Source organism: Acomys russatus, chromosome 6, assembly GCF_903995435.1.
Source record: "Acomys russatus chromosome 6, mAcoRus1.1, whole genome shotgun sequence".
Lineage (NCBI taxonomy): Eukaryota > Metazoa > Chordata > Mammalia > Rodentia > Muridae > Acomys > Acomys russatus.
Window position 1 is genome coordinate 59,321,838 of NC_067142.1, and position 21,903 is coordinate 59,343,740.

Sequence of the window (21,903 nt, forward strand, 5' to 3'; positions counted from 1 at the left end):
GAACAAATACTCTTTGTGCTAGAGCTTGAGGTAGACATAGGCCTGGGAAGCCTAGCTTTTAATTTATCATCAGTGGTTTAAGTTATGTTGTTATATATTTCACCGACCTAACCATTTTCTTAAGACATTAATTTGAAAAGAAAGCTGACTTGATGAAGTGTACGTGCTCATGACCAGCCTAAACAGCTGGGCGGCGAGCAGTGCTCTGAAGCACGCTGTTGTGCTGCCACCTTGTGGCCTTTAGCAACCACTGCAAAGCACCGCAGTTCTAAGTTATCCTAGTTGGTCTTTCCCAAATAACAGTGTACGACACTGAAGCTGACATTGTACGACTTTGGATTCATACCTGAGTGTATGAGATAATATTTTTCACACCTGAAGTGTGAGCAAAGGTGAATGTGCTATGCTACATCAAGGGAAAGAAAGAAAGAAGGGAGTGATCACACACGACAAAACTCCAAAACGTCTGACACACACACCCCATTAGTTGTACGCGTTTAAAATAAGAAAAGTTCTCAAGTATTTTAGAGAAAAAGAAAAGAAGGTAAGGATAAAGTATTTGGGGTGTTACAAATAGCACAGTGTCAGCATAGAAAACCCGGGCTTTTGGCCTGCTCGCAGTATGTGAAATAGAATGCATGGATAGTCAATCGCTGGAAAAGACACTACTCTAATTGACTCACAGTCACACAGCTGTTGACACTTTCCACAGAGCCTTGCTCCCCTGCCCATCAACACTGAGCAGGCATCAGTGGTCTCAGGCCTAGGGCCTGACAAGCAGCCCTCTAGAAATGCCGACTTAGGTTGGCAGCATTACTGAAGCCAGTGACTTACGTATTTCTTGGCTCTCTTGGATGCAAAGATCAACACCCTGTTGATGGCCATCATTGCTCGTTCTTGCAGATACAGATTATTCTGAGTCATCCAGGTGATCATTTCCTGCCGGAAACATAACAGCTGTTGTAGAGCCACGGTACTGACCTGTCTGAAAGGTTCCCCTTTGTAGTTTTTAACTTTACCAAGGCAGTCAACGTTGTCTCCTGATTATTGATCTCACTTAATGCAAAATTACAACAGAACCCAACCTTTCAACTACGTACAACTTCCACTATTATACGAACACTAAATTTATGCAACAGTTATTAATATTCACAACAACCCAAATTTCCGGGTATCATTAAATGTTTTGAATGAGACGATGATGTAAACTCACTTCTTTGTTTAAGTTTGCATTTTCCCTTTAAAAGCTATAGAATTTGTATTTCGCCTTCAAGAGAGAATTGAAATTGTATCTAGTTTAGAAATGTCAACTTATCTCACAATGATCCTGCTTCTTGGTTTATGTATTTGGCTGACAGTCTCTTGGGGTCTGTGTGCCTATAGAACTACCAGAGGTCTGTAGGCTGTCACTTTGTTCTCTTGACAGTGTCCCCAGGGGTCCCACTCAAACTATGGCACCAGCCAAGGACAATACAGGCCATAAACTTCAAACCCCTACCCAAATCTAGCCAATGGACAGGACATTCTCCACAGTTGAGTGGAGAGTGGGGTCTGACTTTCACATGCACTCTGGTGCCTCATATTTGACCAAGTCCCCTGAATAGGGAGACCTGGCGGCACTCAGAGGAATGATAGCAGGCTACCAAGAAGAGACTTAATACCCTATGAGCATATACAGGGGGAGGAAGTCCCCCTCAGTCACAGTCATAGGGGAGGGGAGTAAGGGGAAAATGGGAGGGAGGGAGGAATGGAAGGATACAAGGGATGGGATAACCATTGAAATGTAATATGAATAAATTAATAAAATTTAAAAAAGAACTACCAGAGATCACCCCTAAGATTTATAGCTCATACCTTCCAGAATTGTGGACAGAGCCACACCTGGACCTGCCTGAGTCAGTGGAAGTATGGTTTGCTGAGATTCAGGTAGCGGAGCATCCTAATGGTGCAGATCAATTAACGGGTACCTTCCCAGAAACCTTGCCTTTGAGGACCTAGCTGCCTCCAAAAGGACCCTTCTAAGGTTGCTGACTTGTTGGACAGAACCTGGCTTACTTCTATGCAGCGCAGTCTCCTGAGTCAGTAACCACCTGGCCAATTCATTAGCATTGTCTCTCAAGCACACTTTGCTATAGTTTCAAGCCAAGGGTGAGAGTTATCCAGATATTTTCATTGTACAACACTTTCCACTTAACCTTTAATATTAAAACCTTGTTTCCCTTCTCTCGTTTTACTATAATGATCCAAAAGAAGTCATATAGTGAAATAGATACTCTGTTACTTAGAAACTTCTTTTGGATAACCTAGTCCCAAAGTGGAGGCAGACAAGATGGGGTTACTGACATCTTAGCTTCTCCACCAAGAAGACCATCTTACCCTGAAGTTCTGCCTTCCTTAAAGTTCTAGGACATGCAAGCGCTTCCTCCAAGTCTCAGTAGGTGTGTATCAAGACTGTCCTGTATTCTAGTCTCCAGCACCAGTTCCTCCTCTCTGAGTCTTCGTCCACTTGGCCACTGTTCGCATCTTTCCACCAGTGTCCTGACCGGCATCACACACATAGCCCGTAAGATGATTTAGGCTTCTGCTCCACTCATCTTCTGGCTCTCAGTGCAATGGCCTGTAAATTTCCATCCATAGCACCGTAGGCCTTTTCTAGATGGTGTCTTCACATTCTTCCACCCTCACCACCCACTTCCCAAATGGAGTTTGTGTATTTATGTCTTGTGATAAGAATAGTCCTGTTTCGTGGTACCAATTTGCTATCTAAGGCCATTCCAGGCTATTACAGAATATCTGAGATTAAGTGATTTATAAATAATGTATTCTTAGAAATTCTTACAATTCTTGAGGGTATGAGGTAGTTTAAGGTCAGTGAGCTCTTATGTAGGAAGGACCCTTCTTGCTGCACATCCCATGGCAGAAAGCAGAGGGGGAAGAGTTTAAAGGAGAAAGAGAAGAAAGGAGGCAAGTCACTCTTTCCATCAAGATCTTATTCTCATGATAATGGAATTAATTAATTGGTGAAGGAAGACTTCCCATGACCCATCCAACTCTTAAAGCTCTCAACACTGTTGCATTGGAGAATGGAGGGTCTGACATGTGAATGTTGGTGGGTGTAGTCAAGCATAGAGAGTGGTAGCCATGGTGATAAGCTGTCCGTGGATGCCTGTGCTGCTTAATTTTATTCCCCACCCCTCCCCCCGGGCTGGTTTATTTTATTTTATTTTATTTTATTTTTTTATTCAGCTATGCTCATAGCAGCTTTATTTGTTTTTTTTTTTTATCAATTCTAAGCTTTATTTTTTTTTTTTATCTCCATCACCATTCTTTTTTTTAATTAATTTATTCTTGTTACATCTCAATGGTTATCCCATCCCTTCTATCCTCCCATTCTTCCCTCCCTCCCATTTTCCCCTTACTCCCCTCCCCTATGACTGTTCCTGAGGGGGATTACCTCCCCCTGCATATGCTCATAGGGTATCAAGTCTCTTCTTGTCAACCTGCTGTCCTTCCTCTGAGTGCCACCAGGTCTCCCCCTCCAGGGGGAATTCCTTGTTTTTAATAGCTGAGTAGTATTCCATAGTGTATATGTACCACAGTTTCTTTATCCATTCTTCTACTGATGGACACTTAGGTTGTTTCCATGTTCTGGCTATTATGAATAAGGCTGCTATGAACATGGTTGAGCAAGTTTTCTTGTTGTGTGCTGGAGCATTTTCTGGGTATATTCCAAGGAGTGGAATAGCTGGGTCTTGAGGAAGCCCTATTCCCATTTTTCTGAGATAGCACCAGATAGATTTCCAAAGTGGCTGTACTAGTTTGCATTCCCACCAGCAATGAGGAGTGTTCCTCTCTCCCCACATCCTCGCCAGAATGTGGTGTTGCTTGAATTTTTGATCTTAGCCATTCTGATGGGTGTAAGATGGAATCTCAGAGTTGTTTTGATTTGCATTTCCCTGATGACTAAGAAGGTTGAGCATTTCTTTAAGTGTTTCTCAGCCCTTTGATATTCCTCTGTTGAGAATTCTCTGTTTAGTTCCAAGCCCCATTTCTCCATTGGGTTATTCGGTTTGGTGGTGTTTAATTTCTTGAGTTCTTTATATATTTTGGATATTAGACCTTTGTCAGATGTAGGGTTGGTGAAGATCTTTTCCCAGTCTGTAGGCTGTCGCTTTGTTCTCTTGACAGTGTCTCCTGCCTTACAGAAGCTTCTCAGCCTCATGAGGTCCCATTTATTAATGGTTGACATTAAGGCCTGGGCCGTTGGTGTTCTGTTCAGGAAGTTGTCTCCTGTGCCAATATGTTCCAGGCTCTTCCCCACTTTTTCTTCTAAGTGACTTAGTGTTTCCAGTTTTATGTTGAGGTCTTTAATTCCCTTGGATTTGAGTTTTGTGCAAGGTGACAAATATGGGTCCAGTTGCATTTTTTTACACATAAACCTCCAGGGCTGGTTAATTTTAAATATCAACTGACATAACCTCAAATCATCTGAGACCAACCTGGGAAATGTCCTAAATCAGGTTGGCTTCTAGCTGTGTCTATGAGGAACTGTCCTGACTGATGAGTGACCGAACCCATTGTGGTGGCACCATCCCATGAGCAGGCAGTCTTGGACTACAGGAATGAGGAAAGCTTGCTGAGCACAGGCAACCTACCAAGCAGGGACCAAGGGTGTATTCACTTCTCTTTGCTCTTGACTATGGATATGATATGACCAGCTGTTTGAGTTCTTGCAGCTAAAACTTCCCTGAAATTATGGACTGCAACCTTCAGTTGCAACCCAAAAAGAAAACAACAACAACAACAAACAAAGAACAGCAACAACAAAAAACCCACCACCAACAAACCCCAAAACTTTCCTCTCCAAAATTGCTTTTGGTCAAGGTGTATAATCACAGCAACAGAAATCAGACTGTGACAGAGCCCTTAGGCATGGCAGTAGTCAACAGAACACCAACAGGCATCGTCATGGAGTTTTTATTGTTGTGTAGACTGGAGGGGAGCTTAGCCAATACTGTTCTTCACTGCCCTCAACTCTCATACATTTCTACAGAGTACTTGACTTGTCAGCAGCCATTAATACCATTTCCTAAAACTTAATCTTTTAACAACTCAAATAAAGGAAAGGGTTAATTTTGTAATTTCACACCATTAGAAATCTAGAAAAGAAATCCAACATTTCAGTACTAGATGAACAGACAAATATGGCCAGTTGGAAGAATGCACTGAACTGTTTATATTTGTAATAAAACCATTTGTTTTGCTTTTACCTTTAAGATTTGTATCTTGTAGAAGTCTTTAGACACTAAAATAAGAAGCGTGTCTTCATATATGTTGAAAATATTTTCGTATAAATTCTGGAACACAAAACAGAAATGTGCAATCAACCAGCCAGCCTTCACTAAAATGTTACCAAATATGTATAGCTTTGCATTTAAGTGTCCTAGTTTCTCTCTGTAAAGTGAAGGTAAGAAAGTTTAGGTGCTGGTAGCTCTGCTGCGAAGACCTCACTTGTTACCATCTTTCATCAGTTGCAGCTCCAGCTTATGGCTCACGTGCACTATGTAGTAATGTAGACAAGACAGAAGCCACAAATATTGCTGATCTTAGGATTCTTCTTACTGCATTTTTCTGTGTCTACCCTGCCCTTCAGTATTTTCCAACAAGCTTCTTTGTCTTGCTAAACCAATTAACTCAAGCTCTTTTCATGCATTTGGTCTATAAACTTGTACTATCTGATGAATCCAATGGATATAGTCATGAGGATTTCAAGAAATAGGTTTAGTGAAAGAAAGTATTATATGTTAAAAAAAAAAAAAAAAAAAAAAAAAAACAAAGACAGAGGCAGACTCTAACCACAGAGTTGCACTATGTAGCCTGCTGCAATGTGTGCCAAGGCTTTGACATTAGCAAAGGAAGGAGGAGCCTACCTCCAGGTCCTCGATGTCCTCAGAGCTGTCCCTCATTGCTTTCATTATGCTAAGATTTGGCATGGAAAATACCGTTTTGAAAGACACCTTTATTATCCTCAACTGCGAGTCAAACTGTGATGAAGGATCAACAAAACTGACAAGAAAAAGGAATAGAATTACTAAGTCAGTGATCTTTCAAATGTAAACTAACTTGATTGCAGTTTTCTTAGAATAAAAGGACTAAGCATGAGATACAGTTCTGGGCTTTATAAGACACACAAGTTGCAATATTATCTTAACAATGATGCTTTAAATATAAAAGAATGAAGTTCTTTGAAAATATGGTGTACAGTTATTTAGAAAGAAGAATATATTTCCTTAGAAATACCATTATAGGCTGATTACATGCCCAGGTAAATCCACAAAGCTACATGGTGCCTCACATAATTGGACAGTACTCTTATTACATTTTTCTAACCAATGGCACTATATTAGTGTGCATCTTCAAACTGATTGCAAAAGAAACCCGACCGCCATCATCAACCAATGATCTGTGTATCCAGGCAATCCTGAAACTCTCAGAGAGAAACTATGCTTGATGAAATAGGCTGGATGAATTGGGAATAATTAAGTTCTTGTGATTATTTTGTTAAATCTACAACATTTGCACAATATTTAGCTAGTGAAATCAGGGAGCAGACTAGCATACGTACCTGGAGTTCATGGCCAAGATCATGGATTGATCACTTAACAGGCTCGAGTAGATATCCAATAGTATTTCAGTTTTAAATGCCTAAGGACCATGGGGGCAAAAATAAAACAAAGCAAAACCAGCAGATCAACAATTATGGACAAGTGATATTCATAACACCATCCAAAACAGAGAAACAAAGGAAGCAAATCTGACTGTGGTGGAAAAATTCATAGTATTAAGACTAGAAGTTCTGGGGATGGAGAGACAGCTCAGAGGATAAAGGCATATCTGCTCTTCAGAGGTCTTAAGCTCAATTCCAGACAACCATATGGTGGCTCACAACCATCTATAACGTGATCTAATGCCATCTTCTGGTATGCAGGTGTACATGCAAATAGAGCACTCATATAAATAAATAAGATATTTAAAAAAAAAACTACAACTTAAAAAAAAAACAAACCAAAAACCCAAACCTAGAAGTTTTGTGACTCGACCCACAGTGTTGTTGGCTTTTTACTGCCAGCCATTACACTTTTGTAGCAGCTCAAACTAAGTTTGTCCAGGATGTCATTACCTGGTGTGTGTCTGCATACCACTGAAAAGTTGAGTGCAATCTATAGGTGTAGATGAGAGTGCAATTCCATAGGGTGTAGAGTCAAGATATGGAAATGTCAGCAGGGCAATTTAAATTGAGTCTTATGGCAGACCACCTAAATTCACACTGGAGGATATAGATCAGGTGCTATTCGATGTGCAGCTATCTAATATAACCATGTGGCCACTAAACGTGGTAATTGAAGAGGTCTCAGTAGAAACATGTAAGGCTGCCCCCTGCAAACTGGAAAACTAGACTCCAATTAGCCAAAGCAATGCAGAAAAGGAAGAGTGGATCTCTTGCACATTGTAAAGTAATGAGAGAGGCAGACTAAAAACAAACCCAAAAATCAATAAAGTGGAACTGAGGTTTCAGGAATAGTTATACCCAGAGATGGCCAGTCTACCTTTGGTATAGGTACCAAGAACACAAAATGACAAAGGAATGGTCGCCTATGTTAGTGGTATATGATATTAGACCCTTGTGTTGTGCCATATACAAATTAAGTAGTAATCTACTGAGATATAAATGTAATATAAAAAGATGTAAAGCTCTTGGGAAAGGTAAGAAAAATCATCCCTGAAATTGGACTTCATATTGAATTTTTGGATGTGACATTAAGGCATAAGCAACAAATGTGAAAATAAGTCAGATTTTAATTAAACTAAAAAGTTTCTTCAGAGACAGGGAATACTAAAAGCACTGTGAAGATAACATGTGGAGTGGGGGAAAATAAAGGCAAAACACACTTACAAAGGATTGACGGCTGAAATACACAAAGAATTCAATAGTGAAAGACAAATGGCCACTTAACAATGAAGACTTTAAGGAAGAATGGTCGAAGAGCCCCTCTTTTCACTCTGTACCTCTGCTGCACACGCAAGCCTCTGCTGCCACGTTACTCCTGCTTTTAGGGCCATGGAAATTCTTGATCCCTACTTATGATATATCATATGACATCTCTAATGAGACCCAGTCCCTCTAATGTACAGACAAATGCCTACCATTGATTAATTACTACTTTGGAAGAAAACCTCTTCTCTATTTGCTACATGCTCTTCCTGGGTCTCCAGGGTTGAGTCTTGTGGGATCTGTGTTCTGCCTCTGTGTGAGCAATAACCCATCAGGTGGGGGGCTTCTTTTTCGGGCATTAAATTAGAGGAGCTTCCTGATTGAGGTCTGAATAAAGAAAATGGCATTCCCCCTTCAAGCATAGCACTCTTGTGTCAGACACAGCTCAACAAACACTCCATAGCCTTTCCTCCTCAAGGTTCACTCACACTGGGTGGCATAGAGGAGTTAATTTCCTTTCTCTAAGATATATTTTTCCTCTCTTACAATATACCAAGTATGATTTTATTTAGCCTCTAGGGAATGACTTTTGGTGGGGTGAATCGTTCCCATACCACACACTGTGGGAAGGTCACAACATCTGCACTGCAGACAGCCCTCACCTTCTTCCACTGGTCTGAAACTGCACTGGCTCCTGTCCCTGTAGCACTGACTAACCTAACAGCCTGCCTTTGAATAGCAGGATTATCCAGGTCTTTTCTCAGATTCCAATTGGCCTCATGCCCTTGGAAATCAGTTAGTAATATTCAAAAATGTCCTGTAGTGCATTGAGAAGCTAAAAATACAGAACTTTTTTTTTTTTTTTACTATTATGCTACACTCCTAAATATGTGTCATCAAGGGCAGTCACCAGTGGACTTTAAGTCTCCCAGGTGACTCTAAAGCACATCACCACACTCTACTAGATGGCTATCTCCTTACTGATAGTTCTAATTTCAAAAGGTTGCCTGTAACTTTTGGTTACTAACAGTGCCATGAGTGACTCCAGGGAAACAATCAATGTCTTCCAGACAAGACAGACTAGATGTACACATGAACTCACAGAGACCGTGGCAGCAGGCACAAGGTCTGCACGGGTTCAAGGTAGATTGGGTCCCAGGAATGAGAACGGGAAGTGGACACAGGGCCCCGCCACTGAGCAAGGAGCTATTTGTCACTGATACTGGCTGGCAAAGGGAGAGTCAGTGTTCCTCAATGGAGTATCATTGGGTATATCAACCATACTCTCGGATAGGCCCTGCACCCTGAATAGTTGGCCAATATAAAAGCATTTATGGTCTCTTTTGTGTGCTTTTTATTTTGTTTTGGTATATTGTTTTCTTCTTGGTTCTTTGCTTTGATTTTCGTTTTTGTGGGTTTTCTTTTTGAGAGAGGGAGAGGGAGAGAAAGAGAGAGAGAGAGAGAGAGAGAGAGAGAGAGAGAGAGAGAGAGAGAGAGAGGTGGTGGGAGGTGGGAAGAGATACAAAGGGAGGGAGGGAGAGAAAGAAAATAAGTCTGGATAGGTAGGGAGGTGGGAAGAGTCCACAGTAGTAAAAGGAAGACAAAGATAAACAAAATATACTAGATGAAAATTTTTAATTAAAAAAACAGTTTCATCATCGACATCAACTCTGAATCCTGTTCATCCATTCGATGGCTTTCCTCAGTCCCAAGGCCAGGCAGGTAAGTGTTTTGGTTTTAGTGTCAACAATTGCTAGGCTACCAACTCTCCTGCCAGACTTGGAGTTTGCATAATGGCCCTGTCATTTAATAATTATGTCACCACAGGCAAGTCACCTCCTGCCAATTTTGCTTCTTTTCAAAGTGCAATGACAGAAGCACTCCCCACCCCAAACCCCTAAGCGGGCAGTTATGAAGATTGAATGATTCTTACTCATTTTAAGCCCTTGGGGAGACACTCACTAGTTTGTGTGAGTGTTGAGTATTAACTGGAGTTGTTTGAATGGGGAAGTTTACCCTCTGTCTCTGTCTCTTTCTGATTCTGACTCTGAGACTCTCTCTGTCTCTCTGTCCCTGTCTCTGTCTCTCTCCTTTCTTCCTACTCTGAGGTTCTATGTAGCTCTGGAATTGATGTTTTTCTTCCTTTCTTCTTTCTTCCACCAGCCCTTTCTCTCTTCCCTGTTCATGTCTTTCCATCTTTCTTTTTCCATTCATGCCATGATGTCTCATCTCCCTCCCATTGGTCATCATTTCTGTTTCAGAAGGTGGTGGCCACAAGTCCCTCCTAATGAAGAACTCATTCTCTGGGAGGGTTACTTTCAAGATCCAGCTACAGGTTGCATTTGGTTTTCACCATTTGCATTTAATTCTGTTTTCCAGTCAGATGTTTCCTATGATTTCTAATGAGTTTCTTTGTGGAGGGTTTAATTTTTGGAGTTAATCATTCGGGCTTTCTTTTTTTAAAGATTTATTTGTGTGTGTGTGTGTGTGTGTGTGTGTGTGTGTGTGTGTGTGTGTGTGTGCGTGTGCCTGCTTACCTGTATAGGTACCACATGCATGCAGGTGCCCTCAGAGACCAGAGGAGAACATTTGATTTCCAGGAACTAGTTACAAGTGGCTATGAGCTGTCCAGTGTGATTGCTGGGAACTTAACCCAAGTCCTCTGCGAGAACAGCGAGTGCTCTTAACAAGTGAGCTGTCTCTCCAGCCCTGGAATCTATTATTCGTTTGAAGCAATATGACTCCCTTGATTCAATGAGTCAGCATTTTAAAACTTGTTAGGAAGTCTCAAAGAACATGGGTTTTGTGCTTAGACTACTAGATCCACAGCTTGTACCACTTCCTCGAGCCTTCATTGCACATGCCATCTGTTGTTACGGGTGGAGGCCGTGAAGCCCTGTTGATCAAAACTCCCCACTTCAGGGTTAAAACACGTTTTCTTGGCTGCTAGTAGAGTTGGCAGCTGAGAGCTCTCTGGAATAATCTGAAATTTTCATCAGCAAGAGAGCCTTCTCTCATCAGAACATGGCCGTCTCTAGGGACAACCTCTCTCTACTCGTTAGCTGAAGTCACTAGTTGCTCATGACTGGTTGGGGTAAAGCAGACAGCTAAATCCTCCACCCCTTTGTCTCAAAGAAGGTCTGAAAAGCCACCTTGGTTCTAGACGTTTCTCCCTGTGAAGCCGTGGCTAAGGACAGTTTCCCAACGCAGAGCATCGTATTTCTTCACTCTACCCAATCCTGAGGCTCTGTCCACACCCAGCCTTAACCCTCAGGAAGATTTCCTGAACATTCAAGAAACTGCTGGATGTAAAAATGCGATTTAGACTCTGTGTGCCAGGGAACCATACCTAAAGTGGATGACTGCTCAGCGTGTGACACTCTTTCCTCTATTGTGTACCTGTGCTCCATCCTCTTCCTGGGATGTGCTGTGCTTTCAACCAGATATTTTCCCCATCCTATCAAGTCCACTTACGTCCTCTCTAAACACAGGTAAATTCTAAGGTCTCTTGGAGCATGTGCCTGTCTACTTCCACCTGCTACATCTTTCTAATAAGTTACAGGCATTTCTTAGCATTAATTCCCTTTTCCATTGGACCACAGGCAATTTGAAATTAGTTTCTGAATTTCATTCTGCATTGCATCTCAAAACTACAACATGCTATCGGCCACATCACAGATACTCTAAAGCTACTTTTAAATAAATGGATTTCTTTCATCTTTCTTTCTTTCTTTCTTCCTTTCCTCCTCTGACTTAAGGATGCTGGCAAATATCATCTCATGTCCTGGCTGTCAAAACTCAACTTGTCTGTAAACTGTTATCAATATTTTAATTTTAATTATCAGTGATTATTTTATACCTAGGACCATAATAAAACTGTCTATAGGAGCTTTAATAACTATATTGGCCCATTCCTGAAAGAGTACACATTTTATTGTGGTTGTATTTTTTGTACTAATTTTGACTTAAATTAAATATTGACATTAAAATGGTGTAGAGTTTGTTAAAAGTTTAATATTATAGTTCATGCCTTTTTAAAAACTGATATACTAATAACTACTAAGGCATTGGGTAGTTTACACACTGTAAGAGCACAAAAATGAATAATTACTTCTCTGACATCTGGAAGTGAAGGACAAGAAAAGTGTCCAAAGGCCTAGAAAAAAATTGTAGAAGATAAATAGAAAAAGAGGGATGCAAGGCAGGGTGGCTTGATGTCATCTGAAGTGAAGCTGACAGACATGGGGGGGGGCGGGGCATTCAGCTTGTTGATTTCCATGACAACGGCATCAGGGTGTGGCAGGTGGGTGGTGAATCAGTGGGACTCGGGAGATCCTTTTGAATTGGTGCTGGAGGTCATTTTCAAAAATTCAGGAGGATGAAATCAGAACAAAATGCTGTAGGACAGGATAGCATAAAAAAATAAGTTCCCACTAAGTTGTCTCCACTCTTTGTTTATCGACACAAGTTAAGTATTAATATTGAACGTATTTGCAATAGAGACAATGAATGTACTCCCCCCCCCTTGGGGAAGATTTCAGATGCACTAATTAATGGCCTTATAGAATAGCACGTACCATGTTGTAGCACTTCATGGTGGACTGCAGAGTCTGGAGACATGCCACTAGGCGAAAGAGGAAAGAAAGCATGTAAAGAGCAGTGAAACTAATTCTCTTTCTTGTTACTAGTTAGACCTTATCTCTAAAGTTGAAGGCATATTCACTTGGATGGAAAGACCACTCTCTCCTCTCTCTCTCTCTCTCTCTCTCTCTCTCTCTCTCTCCACAGATAAAGTTATCATATTCCAGAGTAACACTTAACAGAAATTAGCACACACTAGGTTGTCACATGGAAGAGCAATGTGCCTTAGCTAAGTGGCATTTACTCTAAACAGAGGGTGTGCAGGAGCTTATGAGCCAACCCATGATTCAAATCTCAGCCTTAAGTTTTATAAAAAGAAAATGCTCATGATAATTTGTATTGTGGCAAAGTTTCCTGATAAGGCTTCAGTCTATTCTTGTTGACTATTACAGTGTGTGGAAGTGGCATTAACGTCCGATCCTAGGTCTCCTAGTACCACACACCTGTGCTTTATCATTTCAGTTTCTGTAGGCGCAACGCTAAGCACAGGCTCTTCGTGCCCTCTGCTCAGGGTCCCTCTTTCCCAGCCTCTTTCAAGGTCATCTGGATTATTGGTAGACTTCTTGAGCCCATCAGCTTTGTGCCTTCTTCTCTGGCGGTTTTGGTCAAGCTTAGCTTCTAGAACCCATCTACAGTTCCCCGGTCACAAAGACATTGTCCACGGAGCACCCACATTGTCTTGTTGCCTACAGACTAGAGACAGAATTACAGAGCCCCTGAGGTTCAGTCAGGCCCACTGAGATAATCGCTCTATAGATTAAGTTAAAGGCAATTGGTCATAGATGAAGCCCCTCTGCCTTGATGTGTACGGGACATGGGAGGTGACATGTTCAGAGGCTCAGCTTTTACCCTTATCGAGACTAAGAAATTTGAGGCTTGTCTTTTTACAGGCAGGCTTTTCATAATAATATGCAATATGAATTGTACTTTCTCAGTGTGTGATTCTTCGTAAAATAACAGAAACAGCAACACATTCATATGCACGTTGGAGCTCAGATCAAAGCCTTTCTGTTCTGTCTTGATCTCACTGTTCTGTTTCCAGTAGGGTTTTCCCCTGTCTTTTTATTTTCAACCTTTTGAAAGATTTCATTTGTAAATGCTACCACTATAAACTGTATTGCTGGTATTTAGTCACAATTTAACCAGGTCCGTGTCATTTAATAGATAGCCAATCCATAGCCATTTATTAATGCATCTTAGGTTGTTTTCTTCTTGTTACTTTTGAATCTATTATTTCTCTCTCTCTCTCTCTCTCTCTCTCTCTCTCTCTCTCTCTCTCTCTCTCTCTCTCTCTCTCTCTCTCTGTGTGTGTGTGTGTGTGTGTGTGTGTATGTTCATGTGCTCTTTTAATATGAAGGGTTTATCTTTTTGATATAATGGATAGTTGGCTTACCTTTTAAGTCAAACTTTAGGCAGAACTTGTTGCTTCCAAATAGGAACAAATACAAAACTTTCGCACGTGTGTTTTTTCCTCTTCTTCACTCATAAAATTATGTTTGACTTAGTAACTTAATGAGACCTTACACTTTGTGTTTACAGTCCTTCATTAGTTAACACTCTCTACGTGTTAACCTGAGATTATATTATATTATTATATAACATGAGATTAATTTGTACTTATATGATCTTCCGCATATCTTCTACTTTATTATTTTATTAGTGAGTCATTTACATACTATTTATACAGTTTGCTAATGACACCTCACCTCTTTATGCTTTAGCTCTATATTTGAATAACTTTTGTGCACAGAGCCAGGCTTTCTCTGGGCATTTCTTGCTGGGCTAATAAAGTTCATTTTCTATTAGTTTATTGACGAGCTCCTGGCAATTACATTCCTTGTTCTATTTTCTCCTCTGCTTCTCTGAGTTGCAGTGTTTGTTCCTTAAATCCTTCCATCTCTACTTTTAAGCTCACCTTCTGTAGATAAAAATCTGTGCATTAAATGTAAAGATCTTAGTTATTTACTCTTTAACAATGTCTTCCCAGTTATTTAATTGGCTTTGCTACTTCTCTGCTTTAAGTGGAATCTCTGTTTATATCCTGTATTGATTCCTTTTAAATTATTCCATGTTTGTAATGAAGATACAGCACTCTCACACCAAATGCTTTGCATCACGGAGGATCCCCTTGGGCCAGAACTACATATGTGAGCTTGACAGTTAAGCTTACTTTTGATGAGCACATGCTAATTGTACAAAGTCAAGGGTTTCACGCGGTGTTCCACGCATGTGTATATAACATGCCTTCATCCCCATGCTGCCCACTCTCATCGGCCTTCCTGCTGATCTTTCTCTTTGCAGTCTTCCTCTGCCTTTCACATCGTAAAGTACAGACTCTGCTCAGGAGAGAGCACGTGGGATATTTGTCGTCAGAGTCTTTCCTACTGCGCTGAGCACAGTGATCTATAGTCCTACAGACTTTTCTGTAAATAGCATAATTCCTTATGACAGAACAATACTTTATACTGTATGTATCCTTAAATTGTCTTTATCTATTCATCCACTCATGGACAACTAATCTTATTCCATAACTTTGAGCTTTACTATTTTTTCTTTTCTTTTCTTTCCTTTTTTTTTTTTTTTTTTTTGTTTGTTTGTTTTGTTTTTTGAGACAGGGTTTCTCTATGTAGCCTTGTCTGTCCTGGACACTCTTTGTAGACCAGGCTGGCCTTGAATTTATAGAGATCCACCTACCACTGCCTCCCGAGTGCTGAGATTAATGACGTGTGCCACCATGCCCGGCTAGGTAGCACTATTTTCCTGCTAGTTTAGTGGCAGCCCTAGAATGACTGTAGAACTGACCTCCCCTGCCCTTTCTATGTCTCAGTAACTTGTCCATGGTTTCCTGTTTAGTCCAGTCTCACCAGCTTCCTTTTAGTTCAGCACTGAGCCATAGATAGTCTTCTAATGAATATATTCTATTTGCCTGTCTAAGCTGCTCAGTTTTCTTTGCCTCATGGCTCCCATCAACTAAGAAAAGTCATTTGCAGGCAGCAGCAATGGACCTTGGTATGTATAAAGTCACATTTTAGACATGTCATATGTACTCTCATATCCACTGCTGCTTCACATAACAGGAACACGTGCATTTTTTTTTTTAGCTTCTAAATATTACATGCTTCACTAAAGGAAGCTGGTGATAGATCAAGACCTTGCTTTGTTCTTCAAAATTCTCCCATGAAGAAATCCTACGATAGGTCTAGAATTTTCTCCATGATATAATTTTTGCCATTCTGTTTATGTGTGATTTTTAAAAAATAATTATTGATTGTATGATCTTTGATGTTTTTGAGAATAGGTCTCTGCGTCAGCTCGTACTGGCATGAACGTGTAACCCTTCTATCTCAGCTGGCAAAGTGCTGGGACCACAGGCAGGTATCATTATGCCTAGACCTTTTATTATTTAAACTATATCATCTGTTTTTAACTAGCAATGAACTTTTCTATTTCCTGAGTCCCTAAAACTTAGCTTTAATAAGGAAAAATGTTTTCTGAAATTTTAGAACTTAGCTGTTTAGGGAAAGTGTTTTTCTGGTGGGTACCTAACTGGTTTAGTTAAATGTTAATACAAATGTCCCCAAAAGTAGAAGATAAGTGATTGAAGGTGGAAAAGAAGATAGATATTGGGGTGGTGGTGGGTTTTCTGTGCCAACTTGACTGAGCTATTGGAGTTTCAGCCAGGTATGCCCGTGAGAATGTGTCTTGGAGTGACTGCTATTTCAACTGTATAAACAAGCAGCCATCCTCAGTGTGGGTGGCCATCACCCAGTCTGTTGAGGAGTGCAGAGAGCACAGAAACCCCAGAGTTTTTGTTAGTTTGCTTGGTTTGTTTGTTTTTTGTTGCTGTTGTTGTTTTTGTTTTTTGCCTGGCTGTTTAGGCAGGACACTGGTTTCATCCTACACTTACCATTCTTAGTTTCAATTTGGCTGGAATGTGCGGGCAAATGAATGGAACTAGAAAAGATCATCCTGAGTGAGGTAACCCAGACTCAGAAAGACACATGTGGTATGTACTCACTTATAAGTGGATTTTAATCATTTATTACAGGACAAACATACTTTAATATATAATGCACAAACCCAAAGATGATAAGCAACAAGAAGAACCCAAGGGAGGATGCCTAAATCTCACTTAGAAGGGGAAATAGAATAGACAGAGTTAGAATGGTTAAAGAGAGGGAACAAGGTAGGAGAAGGGGCACAGAGAGAGGTAAGGGTGGAGATCAGACCTGAGGACAGCAGTGGTGTGGGAAGACAGAAGGCCTGCAGAGAAAAAGAAAGTGTTGTCGGAGTCATCTCTGTGACTCAGAACAGGCCTCTGAGAGGATATGAGGAGGACTATTGCTGAGACTCCTGGTAGCATGAGCCATGGAGACTGAAGAGGACAAGACTTCTACTGAAGGGAGGAGAACACCCACCCACCCACAAAAACTTTGATCTAAAACTTAACCCTGCAAGACGTACAGGGATAAAGATAGAATAGTTAGAGCAGAGATTGAGGGAATGTCCAACCAATGCCTGGCCCAACCCAAGACCCACCCCATGGAAGAGAGCCAACCCCTGACACTATTGAAGATACTCTGCTATGCTTTCAGACAGAAGCGTAGAAGAGTTGTACTGTGAGAGGCTCCACCCATCAGTGGTTCAAAACAGATGCTGAGACTCACAGCCAAACACTGGGTGAAGCACAGGGAATCTTGTGGAAAAGTGGAGGGAAGAATAAAAAGACCTAGAGGTGACAGGAGCTCCACAAGAAGACCAACAGAGGCAATTAACCAGAGCCCAGAGGGGCCTGTGAAGTCTGAAGCAACAAGCAAGGGCCATGCATGGACTGAACCTAGGTCTTCTGCATAGATGTAGCCCATGGGCAGCTCAGGCTCCATGTGGGTCCACTAATAAGGGGAAAGGAGATTGTCTCTGAAATGGACTCTGTTACTTGTTTTTTGATCACTTCCCCCCTGATGGGCCCCTTGCCAGGCCACAGGGGAAGAAGACAAACTCGGTATTAATGCAACCTGATGAGCTGGGGTGGGTGAGTAGTGGGGGATCCCCTTTTCTGAGGAATAGGGGAGGGTAGAATGGGGAAGGAAGAGTGGGACTAGGAGGAGAGGAGGGAAGGGGGTTATGCCTGAGATGTAAACTGAATGAATGAATGAATGAATACATAAACAAACAAACGAATAAATAAATAAATAGAATTTGGCTGGAATGTATAGTATCAGTTCTCTGGCTCTCAGGATCTCATTGATTTCCTGGGTTTCCAGCTTCCAGACTGGAGATTGTATGACTTTTCTGTCATCAGTCTGTAATTTATCCATAGGTTTTAAAAAATAAAGCAACAGTAATAGGTACAAACTAAGAGAAGAAAAAGGAGGAAAAGCAGGCCTTTAGTTGCTTACAGAAACAATGAAACAACTACTTACTTGTCTGAAATTTCTCTGTAATTTCTGATAACACAGAGTAGTGAAGAGAAACTCGGTCACACACTTTTGGATAGTTATCAACCATGAGATTCCGAGGAAAGGTTGACACCTGTTATGGCAACAGCATGGTTTAAAGATTCTACTCTAGAATGGATGCGGCACCTGGGTAGAATGTACTGACATATCCATCCAGTGGCTGATTCTCCCTGTCAGTACTGTTCATACAGTTCAATAGAAGTTGGGTAGATTTCAATATAAGACTCACCGAGAAGACCTAATGGCTAATAAGTATATGGAATGATTAGTCATACTCAATGTTGTGGAAATACAAACCAATTAATTATTATTTTATAGCTAATAAGTAAAAATAAAATGCATTTTTTTAAATATTGGCAAGGAATAAAGAAAGTATATTTTCTTCCTCGGTAGAAATACATATCGATAATAAATAAATCTTGGGTCTGCTTACGGCAAAATTGGAGTCTACACCTAGAATTCCCAATTGTAGGTTCATAGGTTCATTGTCCACAAAACATTTATAAAACGTATGCACAAAGAGCTGGGGGTGGGCAGTGTTCATTTCAGGATTCTCTGGTTATCAAGGCCGATGCTCAGTTGACCTGTATTTGTACTTCACAGCTAGTGGGATCTACATAGTTTCTGAGGTTATGTCACAGGCCCACTCCACAGCTGATGCCAGTGCAGACTGATATGACTATGTCTCACAGGGACAGAGTCCATGGTTGGTATTGTCAGGACCCTAAATTATGACCATGGGTTTTGGCCCAGGGCAAGGGCCACTTGATTCTGTCTGGTGGTGAAGTTCACTGCGGTAAACCCAACACTGGATTCCCAAACAAAGTCCTATGTTCGTTTCTACATTCTACTCAGCTCAATGCTTGGAATCCTTCTCTGGACCATGTGACAATGGCTGACCTTTTGGGATAGATGGTGGAAATAATCCCTGGGATGCTAGGCTAACAGCTATAAATGGTCCCCTATACAGGCTGCAATTCAGGGGCTATGGGATCTGTGTCATGCTAGGTCTCACTGTGGCTTACTTCATCCTAGGTTCCAATGTCTGCTGTTCATTCTCGTCTCTCTCCATATTACATTGCTTGGAATTGAGGGAAGTGTTATATGAACAGTTCTTTCCTGTCATATTTAATGCATTTATTGTCACATGCTGAGACCATATACTGTGGTCTCTTACTTGGTTGTTTCTGTTGTTGTGAATGTTGTTAGGTGTATGAATAGTGTTCAAATTCTATGGAAACATATCCACTGGAGGGTTTTCCTTGACCATCATCTTCCCAATCTCTTCTATTTTTCAACAAGGCAAGTTAAAGTTTAAGGCTTTTTTCATTTATGTATCTATTTATCATGTATTATTATGTATCTAGTATGTATGTATGTATGTATGTATGTATGTATCTATCTATCTATCTATCTATCTATCATCTGTCTGTCTGTCTACCTACCTATCTATCATCTATTGTCTATCTACCTCCCTACTGATATAACTACCTATTTGTAGATAGAGGCTTCATCAAGTTGCAGAGGTTGGCCTTGAACCTGTGATACTCCTGCCTTACCATGAGTAGCTGGGCTTGCAGCCCTGTACCAAAGGCCCAGCTATCTTCTTTCCTGATAACTGTATTTGCTGTTACAGGTTTCATCTCTGCACGCTACAGTGTTTGTCACGGTACTGAGTTACTGAATAGTATTCCTTCATATTTTACCTGTTATAACATTTATTTTATTATAGGAAGTTCTCCTGACAAATCAAGCAAACACAATTTTTGTCCAAATGTCTTTAATCCTCTAGTTTCAGGGAGTGATTTTGCCATATTTATAAATGCTGGTTGATGAATATTTTCTGGTGCTTTGAAAATGGCATCCCACTGTCTTCAGTCCCCATGGTTTCTGATCACAGATCAGGTTACCTTGATTGATGATGTCCTGTTCTAATATGTTGCCTTTTACTTGTTTCTTTCTGAGGTCCTTTAGAACTCATCAGAGATTCTCTTTGAAGTTTGCTGAACTTCATAGAATTGATGGTTTTCATTAGATTTGGGAAGTATAAGGCCATTATGATTATAGATTTTTTTCTAGCCTTTATTCTCTTCTCTCTCTAAGACTTTTATTATGTATATGTTAGTGTGCCTCATGATGTTCCATAGTAATAAATTTCTATCCATTTTTCTCTACTTCTGTTCTTTAAGTTGACTAGCAATAGACATATCACCAAGCTTACTGATTTTTTTCCCCATTACTCAAATCTGCTGTTGATGAACTTAGTGCACTTTTTTCACTTACATCATCTGGCCTTTCTGTTTTATGATTTCATTTTGATTACTAGAGACAGGATCTCCTGTGGCATTTGATTATTTTGTACTTTTTGTTGGATATTCGTTTGTACTTTCGGTTCTTTATAACTCTTTTTTAGTTAACTATATTTACAATAGTTTATTAAAAGTCTTTGTCTGGGGACATGCAAGAATTGGGACCTGCATTCGAATCTCCAGCATCCACCTAAAAAGCTGGGCACAATGTCACATGTCTGTGATCTTAGTGCAAGGAGACAAAGATAGGAAGATCTTTGGAGCCTGCTGGGGACCAGCCGTGACTTCATGAGCTCTGGGTTCAGCGAGAGATGCAGTATAGGAAACTCAAGTATAGAACAAGAAAGGGAGACTTTGACTTGTATGAATAAACAAAACAAACATGTACACAAGCATACAGCACTACACATGCGCGCGCGCACACACACACACACACACACACACACACACATCCTTTACCTAATTAGTTCAACACCTACTCTTCTCTGTGTACGAATGACTCTTTCCTGTGTCTGAGACACAGGACATTTTCATCGAAACCTAAATGTTTTGAAGGACACAATGCAGTGTCTGTGTTTGTTGTTACTCTTGCTGTTATTGTTGATGGGATTTTTACTTTACAGATGTAGCACATTTCCTCACTTTATTCTGTTGAGTCTGTAGTATTTGTCAAAAGTGGTACTGACTTCTTTGCTCACTTACCTTCATAATCCTCTATTAATAATAGAAAGATTTCCTAAAAGGTTTTTTTAAATAGTCTTCTAGCCTTCACCAAGGTTCCTTCCCTCCTTCCCTCCCTCTCTCCCTCCTTCCCTCCCTCCCTCTCTCTCTCTCTCTCTGCATGTCTGAGTGTACGTATGTATGTATGTATGTATGTATGTATGTATGTATGTATGTATGTGTGTGTTGTTCAAATGTCTTTAAGATTTCCAGCAGTTCATACATCTGCCTCAACTTTTCCTTATTGGGTGCAGAGTCTCAAGGTTAAAGAATGTTATGAGAGCCTGAGGCTTTGCTTGTGCACAGCATGTGCATATCCTGCTCCCTGTAGACAGTCCATCCTCTGACTTCTGTGTTTGGTCAGTTGCTTACTCAATGCAAATGGTCTTGTTACCCAAGGCAGCTGCTGAGCCAAGCAGTTCTCCTGGCCTGTTGTTAACAATGCTGTGGGGAGAAAACTGTTGCATGGAATGAGCTCTGAGTCAGAACAGATTACAACAAATGATGTGAATGTTGCTTCTTCAGGGGGAAGGTAAACAGGCCAAACAGCATTGTTTCCGGAAGAGCTGGTGGGAGGATACAAACCTTTTCACCTCCCCTCTGCTGGCTAGGGCACCATATTCACAGGTACTGTGGCTGTGGTTCACTTCCCCCTGTGTTGACTAGGACAACATTTTCACAGTTACTTTGTGTTGCAGGATATTTCTTCCCATTGTGAACCCTGTGAACCATTGTAAAATCCTGTTTCTTGTTTGGTGTGGGTCAGCCCTAGCACACACCT

The 21,903-nt window shown here is 40.8% G+C and overlaps 1 protein-coding gene across 1 annotated transcript in view; it reads right to left on the minus strand.

Annotated features, from left to right (window-relative positions):
• The window catches only part of Mroh9 (maestro heat like repeat family member 9), a 59,181-nt gene extending 38,071 nt beyond the window's left edge, over positions 1-21,110 (minus strand). Inside the window, exons 1-7 of the mRNA XM_051148337.1 lie at positions 21,105-21,110; positions 18,058-18,166; positions 12,571-12,617; positions 6,626-6,705; positions 5,931-6,066; positions 5,271-5,357; positions 835-939 (exon numbers count right to left, since the gene is read on the minus strand). Coding sequence (XP_051004294.1) covers positions 835-939; positions 5,271-5,357; positions 5,931-6,066; positions 6,626-6,705; positions 12,571-12,617; positions 18,058-18,166; positions 21,105-21,110 — 570 coding nt within the window. The remainder of the gene's footprint in view (positions 1-834; positions 940-5,270; positions 5,358-5,930; positions 6,067-6,625; positions 6,706-12,570; positions 12,618-18,057; positions 18,167-21,104) is intronic.
• Between the last annotated feature and the right edge of the window lie 793 nt (positions 21,111-21,903).